The sequence below is a fragment of the Aspergillus pseudoviridinutans genome, assembly GCF_018340605.1.
Source record: "Aspergillus pseudoviridinutans IFM 55266 DNA, scaffold_8, whole genome shotgun sequence".
NCBI lineage: Eukaryota > Fungi > Ascomycota > Eurotiomycetes > Eurotiales > Aspergillaceae > Aspergillus > Aspergillus pseudoviridinutans.
The window spans coordinates 1,503,237-1,521,012 of record NW_025091288.1 but is presented as its reverse complement, the minus strand read 5'-3'; the positions used below and the strand labels follow the sequence as shown (position 1 = coordinate 1,521,012).

Below are 17,776 nucleotides of genomic sequence, written 5' to 3'. Positions count from 1 at the left end.
GGTTGTCGCAATTCCGCCTCGTGCTCCTGCTCCTGCTGTGTTCATCCATCCTCTCTGTCTCCTTTAACAAAAGCTAGTAGATCATTTTCTACCACCACTTCGCGCTCACTATCCCGCACATCACCATCCAGAATGGCTCAGGAATATAAACTCAAGGACATCTCGTCCCTAGCGGACATCAAGAACGTGGACAAGGTCGAATCGGAGGTCGAAGGTGTCGAGGGCGGCAAGGTCCTGGTCCTCCGATTCAATGGCCAGGTGCATGCGATGAGCCCCAGATGTACCCATTACGGAGCTCCACTGAAGCTGGGTGTCGTTGCTCCTGATGGTCGAATCACCTGTCCGTGGCATGGAGGTATGTTGGTCCTAGTAAGGGAGTTAGGCTGATTGGATGCTGATCATCGTGGGCAGCCTGTTTCAATATTGGCAGCGGTGATGTCGAAGATGCACCTGCTCCCAACGCATTGAACAAGTTCGAGCTTGTGGAGAAGAACGGTGCGGTCTATATCAAAGGTGATGAGGCTGCGATCAAATCCGGACAGAGAGATCCGGTGTTGAAATGCAGCCCTTCCACTGGGGAGAAGGTGGTCATTGTTGGCGGGTGAGTCTTGATTTTTACAGTGTCACGGGGCTACAGGGCTGACGAGGCGATGCTACACAGTGGAAGCGGTACGTTTGGGCTCATCCAGGCCCTCCGTGAACTGAAATACAAGGGAGCGATCACAATCATCTCCAGAGAACCGAACCTCATAATCGACAGGACAAAGCTGTCCAAGGCACTCATTCCCGATGCTGAGAAGATCCAGTGGCGCCCGAAGGAGTGGTACGAGGCCGCGTCCATCGAGACCGTCTTCGACGAGGTGACGTCCGTCGACTTTATCGGCAAGTCCGTCTCCACAAAGTCTGGCAAATCCTTCCCATACACCAAGCTGGTCCTTGCTACCGGTGGTGTGCCGCGCACACTGCCCATGGAAGGCTTCAAGGACCTCGGAAACATCTTCCTGCTGCGCTTCGTGACCGATGTGCAGAACATCCTCAAGGCAGTTGGGGATAAGAACAAGAAGATCGTCATTGTGGGTAGCTCGTTCATCGGTATGGAAGTCGGCAACGCCCTCTCCAAGGAGAACGAGGTGACCATCATCGGCCAAGAAGCCGCCCCCATGGAGCGCATCATGGGCGTCGAAGTCGGCCGGATCTTCCAGCGCAACCTGGAGAAGAACGGCGTCAAGTTCAAGATGTCCATCGGCGTCGAGAAGGCAACCCCCTCAGCGGCCGACCCCAGCAAAGTGGGCGCCGTCCACCTCAAAGACGGCACCGTGCTGCCTGCAGACCTGGTCATCCTGGGCGTAGGCGTCCGCCCCGCCACCGATTTCCTGCAGGACAACCCAGCCGTCCAGCTCGAGAAGGACGGCTCCATCAGGACGGACGAATACTTTGCCGTCCCCGGCCAGAACAACGACGTCTTCGCCATCGGCGACATCGCCACGTACCCCTACCGCGGGCCTGGCGCAGACCCGGTAAAGGGCACCCCCACCCGCATCGAGCACTGGAACGTCGCGCAGAATGCAGGCCGCGGCGTCGGCCGCGCGATCGTCCACACCCTCAACACAGGCTCGCTGCAGTCCCTGCGCCCCAAAGCGTTCATCCCCATCTTCTGGTCCGCCGTGGGTGCGCAGCTGCGCTACTGCGGGAATGCCCCGAATGGCTGGGATGGACTGGTGCTCAAGGGCGAGCCGGAGAATGCCAAGTTCGCAGCGTACTACTGTAAGGGTGAGACGGTGGTGGCGGTCGCGACCATGGGCATGGATCCCATTATGAGTAAGAGCGCCGAGTTGATGCGTCGGGGCAACATGCCATCCAAGTCGCAGATCGAGAGTGGAGTGGATGTGTTGACAGTTGATGTGCCGCAGGAGGTGACGATGTAATCCGTGGTCGTGCAGGTCGTACATATTACCGTGGTTTGATAAATAATCAGGTGCTTCAAGATTGTGTATTGTGTAGCTCATCCAAGCCATCTATCAAGTTCCAATGCCAGTACGGCTCAGACTTGGTTCGGAGAGCTTTTCTGTATTTCACTAGCAGATACCATGACAACGCTGAATGAATTTTGATTTCTCCCTTCTAACGCCGGACAAGCATTGAATATATAACAGGGAAAGACGCCGTGCGTCTATGGTAAATGACAAGAAAACTAGGTAGTTATCGTTGGTCTGGATCATTTATCTTCCTTTTTCTTCTTCGATTTCGAGGACTTGGATTTCTTCTCCTTCTCCGTCTTGCGTTCCTTCTTCTTGCTCGGTGATTCTTCCAAGGCCCCCGTATCTGCATCGGCAGTGCTAACCTGCGTCTCCGGAGCAGCCGAGGACGAACCTGCTAATGCGCCGGACATGGCGCTCGAGGGTTCCCATTGGCCCTGTGGTCGTCGAGGAGTCATAGAAGAGTAATTCCCATTGCGCTCGTCTTCGAGGACTTGGGCTTCCTCTTCGGGCGACAGCATTGTACCCTCGATGCTTAGGAAGCCCCGCTCGCGATCGGAGCCGGGGATGACGTCGATATCGACGACTCTGAACCGGACTGTGCCGCGGACGCGGTGGCCCGAGACGGACTGGAAGTAGCCTTCCGCGGCGGCCTCGTCGTCCTCGGCGGAGCCGTTGTTAAGGTCCATGGTTTCGGAGAAGGGGTTGGCGTCGGAGGCGAGCGAGATGGGCTTGAAGTGTTCCTTTTCCGGGTCGAAGTGAGACGAGGGCTCCGAGTCGTCTTCGTCTTCGGTCGACGAGAAGACCTTCTTCTTCGGCTTTTCTCCGCTGTTGAATCCGTCTTCTTCTTCTTCGCCGGGTGGCACCCATTTCCAGTTCGAGGGGAGTCTCTTGCGCTCGATTCCGACGGAGAATAGGTTCAGGACCACGGCGCCGAGGAAGCCCTCGGATTGGACGTTGACCCAGCCCTCGAGGATCTGGCCGCGCTGCGGGCGGAAGACTAGGAATGTGGCTGTCAGGTAGACGTACAGGACGCCGTACTCGTCTGCCGTCTTTGCGAGCGTCAATGGCTGCGGGTTGTCTTGGGGATCAGAGGAGGAGGAAGAGGCGCTAGGCGGTTCACTCGATATCGAGGCGTTGGAGTAGGCCAGGATCACACCCTGTAGAGGGGGGTAATATGTGAGGAGGAGGGGCGAGAGGTGCTCTGCCAGCAGAGAGGCCAGCGCATGGGTGGGCGAGATGGAGATGGGCGATAGCGGAAGGTAGAGTGTTGCGGTGGTCAGAACATAAGGCGAGTCGGACGTTGATGGTGCGTCCTCGGACGACTTTTGCTTGCTCTTCTCTTTGCTCTTGGAGGACTTCTTGCTTGTCGTCTCCTGGACTGTTGTCTCGTCGGCGATCAGGTTGGAGTCGTGCTTCCGCTTCTTCTTTGAGGACTGGTCCTTGTGCTTGTGTTTGCGCTTGCGCTCAGGCTCTGCCACTGCTGCAGGCGCAGGGCTCGAGTCTACATCCATTGCATCGACAGCCATTGTGCAATGGGAACGCCCCCAGTCTTATATAGTGGAGTGTTGAAGATCGACTTGCGGAGGTCGAGAACTTTTTTTCTTTCGCTTTTTTTACTTTCTTCCCTGTTGGGGAGAATTTGGTAGGCGGTAAGCTAGGCGGTGAATTGTGATGACAGCGAACCATATCATAACTCCAGCGCCAGAGTAAACATCACAGCCCAGCTTTCTATAGAGTCGTCGCTTAATTGGATACGGTGCTTTATTGCTTGATGGACAGGCTGTATCTGCAGTCATGTCGTCCCTTTTGTCTTTTGTTGGGTGGGCTGTGCTTCCAAATGTAGGTACCTCCGTGCAGATGAATGATCACATATCCACCTCTTATCTTCATACTCTTGTTAACACGGTTGCGTTGCTTGCAGTATGTGACTTCGATAATTCAGAATGTCTACTATGGAATCACAATCCGCGCCGGGGAACCGCGACCTCAGCCGCCATCACCGCGTTATGCTCGGCATCGCCGTCGGATCTTCATCCTAGTTGTCACGAGCTATCTCCTATACACACTCTACGAAACATTTCATCAAGTTCAGGTCGCCGGCGATTTCTACCGGGCTCTCGGTGTCTCTCCCTTGGCCGATGAGAGGACTATCAAGTCGCGGTTTCGGCGGCTGGCGGCTCAACATCACCCGGACAAGCTGGGCTACGGGGATGGTGGCCCATCCGATGATTACTTTGTGTACCTGAAGCTGGCACAGGATACATTATTGGACCCTGCCAAGCGATTCGCATACGACCGGTTTGGTCCAGATATGCTGTCCTGGGGTGATCGGAAGACGATGCAGGACTTTCTGTTTGCTGGGCTACAGCGATCGGTACCACAGTATGTGGTTGGATTCCTGACAATCATTGTTCTAAATTTTGCTTGGTGGTCAAACTGGGGTCGCTATGTAAGCCATTAACTGGGCATTCTTTCCTGCGGCAATGGAATCAGTCTACTAACTCAAATCAGTGGCGTTTCTTCACCTTTGCTGCGCTCATCACGCTCGAAGCAGCCCTGGTCACTCGCCCTAAAGCTATTTTCATGCCTGGTTTCTATATTCCACAGGGCATCCGAAGCTTGCTGGGGATCTCCCCCACTTTCTATCTCTTGCCCTTCCAGATCTTGACGCTCGCGCAGCGCGCTTCGGTCACTCTACATATATTCATCTCCCAGCTAACGCCGCCAGAAGTGAGCAAGGGATCGTCGTCTGCGCCAGGGGAGCGTATCCATCCGCAGACGATGCAACGGCTCGCGCAGCTGGCTCAACTCTCCCGCGCTACGGACGGTGAGGCAACACGGCTTCTTCAGCTGGGCCTGGCTCCCTTCCGTGGGGACCGGGAAGGAACCGCTACGTTGCGAAAGGGAATGAAGGAGGGTCTGGTGCTGAGCAGTGTGAGGGCCAGTCCGGAAGTTCAGCAGGCTATAGCGCAGGTAATGGAGCGCAATAGGCCGGACAAGAATGGCAAGGCTGATTGAATTGGCCTCTCGAACGTTATACAGCTGTCATTTGCATTGATACCAGCGTTGAATATATTTTTGGAGCCTAAGCAACGCTTTTCAGCGCACGTAGATAGATATTGCATTTGTACATTAAAACGTAGACATCTTGATCAAACAACATCAAGTCTCAGGAAACATCATCACCACCTCTAAATAATTATCTCAGCCCTTTCCAAACCTTTCTACGGAGTAGCGATAGACTGACTGGTGGAAGCATCCTGATACGCGGTTCGCAAAGCCGCTTGTGCATTTCATCAATTTCCATGGATTTATGGGATTTTTCGCATTTCCCGAGGGCTGGGCGGTTAGTAACTTAGTCTGAGCTGGGATTGCGCAATTACGATTACGGATGCGAATGGAAATTTCGTTTCACCCTCGAGTGGATTTTTCTTTCTGCGATCGTGGATTCGTTCCGAATGTGGCGAGCCGGTCGGGCGCTGATTTTCTTGGTTCTCGAGCAGTTTCGTTACTTGCCCTTCTTGGCCACAAAGTAAGATTGTATCGAAGTGGTCTGTGGGACGATGAGGATCCTGTTCATCATCGATGGAATCGCTCAATTCGTCGATCTAGTGCTGTTCAGGCCAGTCGCTGTAACAAGTACTCGAGGACTTTAGATGCATCAGGTGAGTAAAAATGGTGGTGTCTTGTCAAGTGATGAGGTGGTGATGGTGACGCTTTACGGAGTAGCATGATGATGATGATGCTTGTGATCCATCCAGTATGGGCCCTTACCATGTAAAAGTCAATACGGCCATAGGACCATCACAATCCACATTCGGCGAAGATTCTTATGGATATTGGATGGAATCCGGCAAGACGGAAGCTGTGGAATTCAGAGTCTAGGTAACCGGGTTGATGCGGGATAGATACCAATCCATCCATAAGATTGCACTATTTCGAGTAACACCATTCCTAGGTATAGTGTACTAGTCTCTCGAATTATCAGGCAAAAGATCGAATATAGAAATGAATATGAGATACGAATATAGTACAGTGCTATATATTGCATTCAATGAGATGCCTGTCATGGAGGAGGGGTTACAAGGCGCAGCTCTTGAGCATGGTATATTACTTTAGGGTGAATAACGATCATCTCCGAACGCGTACGGCGACCTAAACGGAGTAATTCGATGATCAGAGTATTGTTACCCCGTTGACAATAGAGAAAGTTAATGACAGAGATCTGTGTCAATGAGTCCTCTAGAAGTACAAATAGGCAATTTCAATTTCGCCCATAGCAGTAGAAATTGTAAGATAACGCAAATGAAGATACCTACCTCATACCATTACCCTATACTGAAAGCATGCCTCTATAAGGGCCAAATAGGATGTGCATTACTAATTACAGCGTGACCTGTATGATACTGTCATTTACGTAGATTTTATCTCAATTTCTTGCGTAATTGATTGGTATTAGACGCGTACAGGGGTAACATTACGACGCTCGAACGCCGGTCTGACATTCCCATACTCTCTGTCATCCATCGGCCTCCTTCACCCTGACAATCGACCTGACTCTGACCGCACCGAACGAAAGTCTGGCTGAGTTCCCCTAAAGTAGACGAGTGAAGAAGAAAAACACACACACAAATCAACCAACAATGAAACCACCACACAGCGCCTCGACATCCCCATCCCTTTCTTCCATCCCCCGACCATCTTTCCTTATTATTCCTCCCTCACCCTCCTCACCCTCTCTTTCTCTACTTCCCCCAATATCATCATCACCACCACCACTACCGCTTCCTCGGACTATGTCACCTCTGCTTCACCCTTGCTACCGACCTCAGCCCTGCCAGACTTTTGCCTCGCCCTGACCAAGTGTCGCCCTCCGCCTTCGAACGTCTTGTGGAACCAACTAACTCAACCCAACCTACGCAATTTGTCCATCTGACACTCACGTCACGATCACATTTACATCTCAATCACCCCGTGTCGCACATTTAATCGGCACCTGCTACTTTTGCTCTTGACGGGTTTAGCAATAGCCTTTGTCAAGAGTAAAGTAAAAAGAAAATAACTGTTTTACCTCCCAAGAGAAAGACAATCATCTCTCTATTCAGACGAAAACAATGGCGGCTGCTACATCCGCCACAAACGGTCGTTCCAACCGCTCTGCGGCCCCCAAGGCAATCGTCGTCCTCAGGTTGTCGCCGGAACTGCTCAGTCGCTTTGCTAGTCCGGATGTTAAGGGAAAAGCGACCAAGAAAAATAGCGCCAGCGCCAGTCCACCCGTCAAGGAGAAGGAGCCCTCATCTCCTGCCTCGTCCTCTGCAGACCCTCCCATCCCGCCATCGTCCGTCGACAATGCTTCAGATGCCGCGTCAACTCCTGCTCCTGGGACATCCGCCGCAGATACCCCTCGTCGCAACGGTTTACTGGCTCCTAAGTCGGGAACCAAGCGAAGCGCCGGCCAGGCGACCGAATCTTTCTCTAGACCTAGGGGAAAGCCAGGTCCGAAGAAGAAGCCCAGACTGTACGTTCTTGTTCCTGTCGCCGTTCATTTGTCTTTACCATCTTGCTAACTCCTACGTTCTACAGTGACGATGGAACTGGCGATTCTGTCAAAGTAACCTCCTCCCGGTTGGGGCCCAAGGCCAACATGGGTGCCATCAACGCCGGTCTTCGCGCCTTGGATCGATCTGGAGCCCCTTGTCGCAAATGGGAACGGAAGGCCCTCCAGCTGAAGAGCTTCACAGGTGTCCAGTGGCAATTGCCGTCATGGCGAGCTCCTCGACCACAAAAGACAGAGACAAACGGCGAGATGAAAGAAGCCGCTCTCGATACTGGTGATAGTGACAGCAAGGCCAACCAGAGTGCTAGCGGTGCGCCCAGCGAGAAAAGCAACTCCGGCGATACGGAGCTCACTCCGGTGCCTCCTAATATTACCGAAGCATCTTCGCCAGCAATTGCTATGACTGCATAGTTTCGTCCAGCTGAAGTTTACTATGCTCCTCAATCCACCCTTTACTCTTCTTGTACAATATTACTATGACTCCGCTTTTTTCCATTTTCTTTGACGACTTCAAGCGTGTGGTTTTGTGTCTTGGAACGCCGCTTTGCTCGGCGTTGGCGTTTTTGTGTCAGTCACACATCGTTACTGGTTTTCTTCTATTTTCGTCTCGTGGTAATGTGCAGTATTGCGGCATGGCGTCAAACATTTCGCTGGATGACAGAGGTGTACTCTCGATTCTTCATCTGATGTGCTAGTCTTGCTCGATTAATCTTTGTCTATGTACCACTAGGGTTTCCAAAGGAGGATATTAGGATATGGCCTTTTGCACTGCATATGTCAGGTATACAGGAGTCTGTCGGATGATTGAGTCTGTTTGAGTATATTGGGCATGGGCAATTCCATGCATTAGAGAAAAGAGAAAATAATTTCAACGTGTCATGCATTCTACATATTGGGGATTGTGAGGATAATTTAATCAGCCGTCCTCGTTCGTTCTGCCTCTTCATCAGTGGATAACGCCCGTCATTGCTGGCATCATTCTTTCTATAGATCTTGGTATTCTGACTGGATGCGCGTACAGTATCGAAATAGCACTCTCACTGGCCTTCCGAAAGTTCGCATTCAGTATTGCTGGCTATTTAAAGACAAACTGACAGGAAGATGTTCTGACAGTGAGGGAAGCCACTGTCAGATCAGCTGCTAGAATCAGCCAGGATTGTCAATCAAAAAGAGGAGGGGCCTTATTGCTGGTGCTTATTACTTATGTATGTACTCGTACATAATTTGAATGAAACGACTGAAACGGATGTGCTTAGTACCATGAGTGGTATGATGCGTACTGGTCATGTCGGCGACACTGTGATGCATATATACCATCGTAGGATCGTCCAAGGTGGTGCACAGCCGACCTCAGTAGAGCCAGTAATGCCAGGATTGATGAATCAACCACTTGTCTGGTGACCAGATCGCTGCGAGTATGTACTTTTTTATTATTGCCCATGTAGCATATACCACTACCTCCTCTTTATCTCATTCCAACCCCGAATGAGAAGCCCCCGTCCAGTCCCCATCCTTTCCCCGCAGTCCTAATTCTTCCTTCTCATGCCATCATGGTCTCGTGCGACTTCCCCTTCTTCGGTCGCTCCAAGCTCGTTCAGTAATTCTTCTCCCATCGAACAGGTAGCGATCACTGCTGCAGGTTGTCCTTTCTTACTTACTATTCTGTCACTCTAGCACGGCGTTCACGTTCTGGTTTTGATTGCTTTCTTTATTCAGAAGTACTGTGCTGGCTAGAACTGTATCGTCAACATTGACGCCATCCCCTATCTACTACGATTTTATTCCTGTCGACGAGCTGATTAATCGTGACTCTCCAACTGTTGTTGGCGTTGCTGCTACTTGTGCTTGATTCTGCCTCTACGGCGAACACAGTGTATCACGGAACCACAAGCGACAACAGGACAGAGCTAAAGAAGACAGAGAGTTTGGTGGCTGTCAAAAAGGATCAAAGACTAACTTATTACTCTATCAACCAAACGGTGATGATTTGATCGAGTATCGGCTGCTAACCGTGGAATGAGCGTGGTACTGCCTTGAAAGAAGCTCGCGTGAGGGCCGTCGGATGCCCCCCTCTTCACTAAAAGTACCCGCCTGGCCGTTGGCTTTTGCTCCATCCCGCGAAACGACGACAGCATGACCGATGCGCCTTTTCCCCCTGCCAGTGGAGCTCGAGGAGCTCCTCCTCTGTCAACTTCATATTCCGGTCCAAGCATCTCATCTATTCCACGCCGTTCTTCCTACGCCTCGGTCCTGTCCGGGACTGTCCTCTCGCCACCAAGCAACAGTAGTCCTCCTTCCCATCCTCTTATCTCTAACTCCACTTCATCATACACCCCACCCTTTTACCCCGACGGCCGACTACTGAGGCCTTCCTCCTCCGCCTTGGATGCAGATATGCAGTTAAACTCCCCCTGGAGGACGACGCCTGGCGATTCGCTTCCTCCTTATTCTCGGAAGTTTGCCAACCTTCCTCGCTACGATACATTATTTCAGAACCCCGGCAGCTTCTCCGATCCCTCATTATTTACTCCATCCTATCTCCGCAACTCCCGATACATCGCTCGTCTCGAGGCCGCTCGCCGAACAAAGCTCGCTTCTCAACGAGATGTTCCACCTTCCGCTTCTACTTCAAACCCTCTCTCGACTTCCTCTAGCCATGCAAGCTTGCCTCGTATAGCTCCTTCCCATCGTGGGATGACGTATGATATCATCGAAAGAGAACCGCCGAGCGACGACGATCATCTCATGCCACTCCCCTCACGATGGAGCGATAGTGATAAATACTCCGGTCTAGAGCTCACAAACGGGGGGCTTGAGATCCGGTATCCAGGTCCGGCTAACAAGCACGACCATGAGGCCGCTGCTGTCCGTGCGGATCACCCCATGCCCCCGCAGTGTGGCATTTATTACTTTGAGATTACGATTCTATCAAAACCCAAGGAAGGGTATGTACTACGCGTGGAATTGATGAGGTGATAACTTCCGGGCTTGATGAGGATGTGCTGACAGCGTGTGCAGGATGATAGGAATCGGGTTCTCGAGCAGCAAAGCGTCCGTTGAGAGGCTTCCCGGGTGGGAGCAAGAATCTTGGGCATACCACGGCGACGATGGCAAATCATTTTTCGKGGAGAGTCAGGGTCAGGGACGACCGTACGGCCCGACGTTTGGTGCAAATGATACTGTCGGATGTGGTGTTAACTTTGCCACCGGGTGCGCTTTCTTCACCAAGAATGGCGTCTTCCTCGGTATGTTCGCAGGCCTTGATGTTCGTTTACTTGAAATGAAACAAACTAACTTGCTTGATAAGGAAATGCCTTTCGGGAATTAAGGAATTTGAAAGTCTATCCCTCTGTGGGGATGAAGAAGCAACCACCTGTGCACTTGGTCGCCAATTTCGGTCAGCAGCCGTTCATGTTCGACATTGACGGCATGGTCAAAGTATGTTCTATAGGTACCTCCGCTGGATGTTAGCATAAAGTCTGACTTCATTACGTAGAGAGAGAAGTTCTCCATTCATTCGGAGATTTACGCAACAAGCACGGCCAACCTACAACCGCCGCTTGATGAGAACGCTTTGCTTCAAGAATTAGTCGCACAGTTCCTGGCTCATGAAGGCTATGTCGATACCGCTCGGGCTTTCTCAGAAGAGGTTGCTGCAGAGTCAGCGGCTCTGGAGAATGGTGGAAAGGAATCCCTCACGAAGTATGAAGTGGAGGAAGGACTTGACGCGATCAACCGACAGAGTAAGATCACACACGTGCTTCTTTTGGGTGTCGATATATAAGTCAGACTGACAATCCGGCGGGTAGAAATTCGTGCTGCCATACTAGAGGGTGACATCGACAAGGCTCTCAAGTACACAAATGCCTACTATGGCAACGTCCTAGAGAGCTATCCTCACATTCAGTTCAAGCTACGGTGCCGGAAATTTCTGGAGATGATGCGTCGCTGCAATGAGCTCTCCTTGACAGCGTCGAAAAAAGGCAAAGCATCCAACGGACTTTCCGATGGCAGTGCGGTGTTCGACCAGGAGATGGAACTTGATGAGCAATTACAGGAAGGTGACGGCTGGGAAACCGAGGGCATGGATACCGAAGAATCCGAGAACTCGGGGAAGTTTCACGAGCTTCTCACCGAAGCGGTTCAATACGGGCAGCAGTTACGCATGGATTATCCAAATGACGAGCGAGGCGGCGACAAGAAGGTGCTGGATGACATCTTCTCGTTGGTTGCCTATCAGGATCCGAAACGATCAGTGCACGGCCACTACCTTGATCCTGCGGGACGCGTTGCTATTGCGGAAGAACTTAATTCTGCCATTCTAGGTCAGTTGTGCTTTTTCGTGTGCTTCAGTGCAGTCGATTGCTAACGCCGATTCTCTTACTAGTATCACTAGGGAAGCCATCTTCAGCTGCTCTGGAGCGGCTTTATCAACAGACAGAGGTGCTTGTCAACGAGATTAGCGAAGAGGGCGGCGCTGGGGCGTTTATCAATGTGCGAAGTGATTTTTTGCTTTAAAATGATTGCCAGCGATGTGACAAGAGCACCCGAATTCGTAATTTCTTGAGGGCTCATGGTGGCAGAGAATGAAACTACAACCTTTCCCCTCTAGTCTGGCGCATCTTGTCCGAACTGTGACCAAGAGACCCTGTGTTGGTGAAAGCAACATAGAATAGTCTACTCAAGGGATCAAGCGACCATGTCAACAGAAGCATTGACTTACGTAGTTATTTGGCCGCAAGAATATCAGGGCAACGTTGTAGTACTGAGTACTTGCACTATGTAGCGTAGAGTTGCGCAGGGATGTGAACGTGGTGGCTGGGTCTCAGTGACAATGCTCAGCGACTGCCGGTGTGTCTAATAATGAAAGACCAAAATTACCCGACCTCCTTGGCATGGGATGTGACTCAAAAGGGTTGTTTCAACTTTACTATGCCTGTTGGATACTGCATACAATTCTGTAAGAGGAATGGCTAAGATAGTCTTAGGTGTCGCACAGCAGAGGTGTGTACCTTAAGGTAGGTATCATGTCTTTGTAATAATACCGTACAATTTTCATGAACCTAAGGTAACCACTAATAGCCCGGTCAGGCAAGGTAAGACATAGTACCTTAATAATAACAATGGTTCACATGTTCCCTTTGTTCTCTCCGCCTTTATGCATAATCAACGACCCTGCTTTTCTTCAGTTCTTGCTGGGTATATCATCACTGTTATTATTTGCTTATAATAATCACGTAGTACCAGTAACTACACAAAAAGCATCACACCTACATATCGCCATATCTCTCTATGATATCTCTTTGCATGGTCTAATATCATCGTTCCCTCTGCCCCACCAACACCTCAGCTTCGATGAACTGGCGCTTCCGCTCCAAGTCATCGCTCCGTCAAGGGGTGCCAGCTCATTATCTATCCAGTCTAGAGATCAACTGACGAACTCCCTTGGGAAGGTCGCATTCCTTTCCTGATTTCCTCAGCCATGGAATCTCATCCCCGGCCGCATAGTCCGGTCCCTGCAGGGCAGGTTCCCTGCATTCCTACCCACTCCTCCTCGACTCCAGCTGTCCTTCGCTGTTGTTGTGGCCGTAATGACTGTGCGTTCCTCCATAATAATAATCTTGCCTTGGAGGGATTGGAGAAGGATCTTGAAACCGCTGCTCGATTGGGTCAGGTACGTTGGTGGTTTACTTTTCTCTTTCCGTTCCCTTTGTCTCCCGAAAAGAAGCTTTATACAAACGTCAGGCCTCCATCATAAGTGCCTGATATTTGGTTGTTGTGATTGCGCACATACCTCAGTTATTGTATATACGCATACTTTCGCACATTCTCCTGGTGTTTCCTTTACATTATTAAGCTTTTGACACTGGAATTCTCGTCCATATTACCTGTTCATATCGGGGATTAGGCGAAGATCCCTACAAAGCACAAGAGCATTTATTCTTACCCGTTGTGTCTACTGCTTAGTTGCTCGCCCTCCATGGCGTCTCAGGGATTGCGGTCCCCGATTCTCTCCCACTGTGTTATAGTCCGTCATGGCTGTCCAAGCAGATAAACCTGCAGCGGATCTCCCATCAATGAACCTGTCATCGCTAACCTTTGCTCTCCAGGCTCTACTCCACCGCCATGAATCGTACATGGCCGAGGCGGAGGAGGACCGCCGGCGGTTACTCGCCAACATTGAGAACCTAGAGCGTGAGAAGCGCCAGGTTGAGGCCGAGAATGCCCGCATCATCGAAGAGAACCGTGGTTTGTTGGAGCAGTTGGATGGTCTGAACAAGGCTGTCGCGCAATCGGACGCTCATGCCAAGTCGCTCGCGGCTACGCTAGAGTGTACAGAGGCCGAGCTGCGCAAAGTGACCATGTCGGCCGCCCGCGCCGCGGAACTTGAAGTCCAACTGGCCCAGATGGAGGCTGAGCAGTCGAAGCTACAGGAGACTTTACAGGTGGCCAAGGAAGATAACAAGTCAGCCGTGCAGCGATGGAAGAAGGCTGAATGTACCCTCCGAGATTTGCATGATCAAGTCGACCGAATCGAGAAAGAGGCCCGAGAGGAGCGTGAACGACACACCGAACTCATCCAGCGCATGGAGCGGAGAAGGGCAGTGGAGCGCGAGCTCGACGGTGCGGCTGGACGCTTAAAGGGCGCTGCTGCCGCGCAGGAGCTAGGTCGGAATCAAGGCAACCCTAACATCGTCTCACGCTTCGTTCGGGATATTCTCCAGGATAATGCGAATCTGCAGATGGGCATCATAGAGCTGAGGGAGATGCTCGAAAGCTCGAACCAGGAGGTGCAGAATCTGCGACATCAGATCCTGTCGCATCAGCCCTTGACTTCAACCGGTGAAGACGATGAGCGAGAGCCGCCATTGCCATCAACGACATTGGATCACGAACTAGAATCGAGAGAATCGCGCCGCGTATCGCAAGAATTCCATATTCATCATCATTACCATACCCCGTCCATCTCCGTCGGCTCCAAGAAGGACAAAAGTACCATCTTTCGTCGATCCAAGAAGAGACGGTCTCTGGGAGTCACCACAGGCATGCACTCGGCGTCGACCTCCCAGGCGTCCCGGAAATCCTCGCACCAGCACCAGTCGTCCGTCTCTTCGACCTCAACTATTTTGTCTCAGACATCTGTTTCAATTCCGCCAGCCGCGGGTTCCCGCCGTTGGTCACTGCGATCACCCGCAGCCGAATCCTCGTTAGCGAGCTCGCCACAGTCAGGGTATCGAGCGTCATCCATCTTTGACCGGGTGGAACGCGGCTTCGAATCGTCACAACCGACTAGTCCTGAAAGCACGGCCGTCTCGTCTCCGGTAATGGTCTCTCGCCACAAGAACGTTCCCTTTGATGTGCCCTTCCGGCCTCTGGATGGACTTGATGGCACAGAGAGAGTCGGTGACGATTCGATGCACATGGCATACGACTATTTTGGTGACCATACGAACTATGCAGAGCTGGACCGGATGCCGCTCCAGTCGGTGATACCCGAGGAGATGGAGGATTCCTTGTCTGCTCAGTATGCAGAGTCGGTCCCTGACCGGCCTCCCGCAATTTCTGACGATCTGTTCTCAACGCCGCACAGTCCCACCCTGCGCAGACGTCAATCCCATGACAGCCTCTTTTCAATTGCAGGCATGGACATTCATACACCCAGTCGGCGCCCTTCGCGAATCAGCGAGCATCTTCAATCCAGTTTGCCGATTCGTGCTCCTCGCCGCATCATATCGCCTAGCCCGGAGCTCTTCTCGCCTTCGCCCGTCATTTCAACCAGCACGGTCACGGCGGACCGAGAGCCACCAAAGACCTCCGAGCATTCCCCCAGAAAGTTCCTCGCTACCGTTGCAGGCCGAAACCGCGCCGCGGATACACAATCTGCTGTGTCCGCGGACAGCGGCTCGACCGAGTCCACTGTCACTCCGAACCGGAAGACTTCGCTGAGTCGTCGAGTGGGAGGCTGGGTGCGAGGTCGCTGGGGCATCGCTGCAGTCTCTGCAGACGGGAATGCTAAGCCTCAGGCCGAGTCGGATGCTTTGCCTCCAGAAAGTACCGCCTCGCCAGAACCTGCCCGTCCGTCTTCTGCCGGGGCGAGAAGGAGCAGGGCCAGCTTCGACGCTGTCCCAAATCTACGATACAGGTACCCCGGTGTCAACCAGTCCGGACCTATCATGGGCCTTCGGCCGCCCCCGCGAGCTCCTGTCTCATTGCATCCCGAGCAATTGGATGAGGGACTTTTGAGGGAGAGCTTGGCCGAGTAATTATCCTCGGAGCCCCACCAATCCTCGTTCTCTTCTGGTTTTCAGTTGTCTATCGTTTCTATACTCAGCTTTTCGATTATATTACTACATTTGAATCTCGTTATACGACCCGAATGATCCCTTCATTCTTTGCATCTAGCCACGGATCTGGAGTACCGTTCTTTTTATCACATTTTTCCTTACCTTTTTTGACGGTCTATATGATACCCCTACAGCTGCCCCTTTCTTATGTTTCGTTTGCTTCCTGGCTCTATGCTTAGCTACATGCCACAATTCAGGGCCTTACTTCAAACCGGTCTACCAGTTTGTAAATCACCTATCGATGGAGACATGCAGATTGCCGCAAGGCACAGGCCCTACTCTCATCTTAGAGGCTGGCAGTAATAGTATACATTTTCACCAGTGTAGGGATTGTATTCGTGACTGTGTCACACCAGATATCATCATTAATCATGTGAATTGTCTACCACCCAAGACGACCGCATGTCATACCACACGCCTCGATATCCGATACGTACGGATGGGAATGCTAGTCGAATGGAAGAAACCAGTTTGCGTCTCCGCAGAGGGAGACTGATACGGCATGCATTCCACCTGGAAATCGTTCGTTTCTGCGCAGAAACCTTTAGAAGGGGAACCTGCCTCAGTTGGACTTGATGAGGTACTCACCACAGGCATTTAGGAACGTCTGGAAGGTATCCTGGTTCCGGAGTGTCGCGGAGATGATGAATTCCCGGAGGTGGTAGTTTTCGAAGAGGTCGCGGAGGGTGGATAGGAGGAGGGGGACAAGGTCGACGTCGTAGATCTTTTTTAGTTAGTCAAGTCTGGTTGCACGATGTCTTGTATTCTCCGTGCCTGTACTGCGAGCCATTGAACCCACGGACCAGAGGATTATCATGATCATGTGCACTTACCAGGTCAGCACCGAGTGCAACGTCAAAGGCCAGATCACCCTTGCCTGACACTGCGGCAGTCTGTGCAGCGTCGCCCTCGCCCTTGCCCTCGCCCTCCTCCGGCTCGGACGGAGTCAAAGACAAGGGTGTCCCCCACTCCCAAATGGCAGGCTGAAAGACAGCAGGGTCGAGCTCATTCCGCCGCATACAATCGCGGATATTTTCGATGAGGGCCGGCTCGCGGTCCGTGGCGACGACGCTCTGCACGCCGAGATGTTTCGCGCAGAACATGGATAGAAAGCCCGTGCCGGCGCCGAGCTCGATGACCCGGTTCCCGCGCACGAGGGCCTGCCCGGCGGGCGTGGAGAGGAACGAGCCGAGATGCAGGGCTGCTTCCCAGGTGCGGAAGCCTGTTGTCCCTGCGGAGAGGATCAGACCGCGTGATTCGGAGGTGATGATTGTGCGGTTGCTCCTGTGTTCTTCTGACGGGGCTCCGTCTGCATTATCTGCATCTGAAGCTGGGACTGGGGCTGTGTATTTGACATAGGCCAGTTGCTGGGCTTGTTGGAGAGCTGATGGCTTTGGTTGGGTCACGAGCGTGCTCCAGCATTCCATGAGATCATCTGAGATCTCCTAGAAAAAGAGAGATGTTAGAATGCGAGCATGATTGTATGAAAGGATATGTCTACTGGTAGTCGATTTCAGAATTATTGCATACAAAGGGCTGTGTAAGCCGGGGCTACTCAACGGAACATGGTACAGGGGGTTTCATACATCCTCCTCAGGGTCTGAAATGGACTCTTCCAGTATAGACAAAATAATCTTTAGAACACGGGCCCGGTAGTTCAAGGGGGGAATCGGCCACAGAACCGCCTCGTTGAACATTCGTTCGTAGAGGGCTGACTGAGTGGCAGATTTGATCATAGTCCTGCCATCGGGGAATTCTAGCAGGTGGGGTTCGACCTGCTGAAAATATTGCGCGACCAGTTTGTCAATGGAGACGCATTTATCATTCTGACCATCACCGTCATCCTCAACGGAGGACGATGGAAGGGACATATTGCCTTTCACGATATCTTCTCA

General features: G+C 52.0%; 7 protein-coding genes across 7 annotated transcripts; 5 read left to right on the top strand and 2 right to left on the bottom strand.

The window, feature by feature from the left end:
- Positions 1-132: 132 nt before the first annotated feature.
- On the top strand, positions 133-1,925 carry nfr1 (putative AIF-like mitochondrial oxidoreductase (Nfrl); the record flags this gene model as incomplete). The annotated part of the gene is made up of 3 exons (XM_043306448.1): positions 133-355; positions 412-601; positions 662-1,925. The coding sequence occupies 3 exons, from the start codon at positions 133-135 to the stop codon at positions 1,923-1,925; spliced, it is 1,677 nt and encodes a 558-aa protein (XP_043162383.1).
- A 290-nt stretch (positions 1,926-2,215) lies between these two features.
- Positions 2,216-3,505, bottom strand: Asppvi_010608 (DNA-directed RNA polymerase I subunit RPA43; the record flags this gene model as incomplete). Its single annotated transcript, XM_043306447.1, has 1 exon — positions 2,216-3,505. One exon carries the CDS (start codon positions 3,503-3,505, stop codon positions 2,216-2,218), a length of 1,290 nt encoding a protein of 429 aa, XP_043162382.1.
- Positions 3,506-3,773: 268 nt separating this feature from the next.
- On the top strand, positions 3,774-4,997 carry Asppvi_010607 (J domain-containing protein; the record flags this gene model as incomplete). Its single annotated transcript, XM_043306446.1, has 3 exons — positions 3,774-3,818; positions 3,901-4,428; positions 4,491-4,997. The coding sequence occupies 3 exons, from the start codon at positions 3,774-3,776 to the stop codon at positions 4,995-4,997; spliced, it is 1,080 nt and encodes a 359-aa protein (XP_043162381.1).
- A 2,096-nt stretch (positions 4,998-7,093) lies between these two features.
- Asppvi_010606 (uncharacterized protein) lies at positions 7,094-7,947 on the top strand (the record flags this gene model as incomplete). The annotated part of the gene is made up of 2 exons (XM_043306445.1): positions 7,094-7,497; positions 7,563-7,947. The coding sequence occupies 2 exons, from the start codon at positions 7,094-7,096 to the stop codon at positions 7,945-7,947; spliced, it is 789 nt and encodes a 262-aa protein (XP_043162380.1).
- Positions 7,948-9,669: 1,722 nt separating this feature from the next.
- Positions 9,670-12,054, top strand: Asppvi_010605 (putative Ran-binding protein (RanBP10); the record flags this gene model as incomplete). Its single annotated transcript, XM_043306444.1, has 6 exons — positions 9,670-10,481; positions 10,555-10,781; positions 10,844-10,974; positions 11,033-11,279; positions 11,346-11,861; positions 11,924-12,054. The coding sequence occupies 6 exons, from the start codon at positions 9,670-9,672 to the stop codon at positions 12,052-12,054; spliced, it is 2,064 nt and encodes a 687-aa protein (XP_043162379.1).
- A 1,517-nt stretch (positions 12,055-13,571) lies between these two features.
- On the top strand, positions 13,572-15,800 carry Asppvi_010604 (uncharacterized protein; the record flags this gene model as incomplete). The annotated part of the gene is made up of 1 exon (XM_043306443.1): positions 13,572-15,800. The coding sequence occupies one exon, from the start codon at positions 13,572-13,574 to the stop codon at positions 15,798-15,800; it is 2,229 nt and encodes a 742-aa protein (XP_043162378.1).
- A 486-nt stretch (positions 15,801-16,286) lies between these two features.
- On the bottom strand, positions 16,287-17,752 carry Asppvi_010603 (protein-lysine N-methyltransferase; the record flags this gene model as incomplete). The annotated part of the gene is made up of 4 exons (XM_043306442.1): positions 16,287-16,411; positions 16,470-16,605; positions 16,715-17,326; positions 17,468-17,752. The coding sequence occupies 4 exons, from the start codon at positions 17,750-17,752 to the stop codon at positions 16,287-16,289; spliced, it is 1,158 nt and encodes a 385-aa protein (XP_043162377.1).
- Positions 17,753-17,776: the final 24 nt, after the last annotated feature.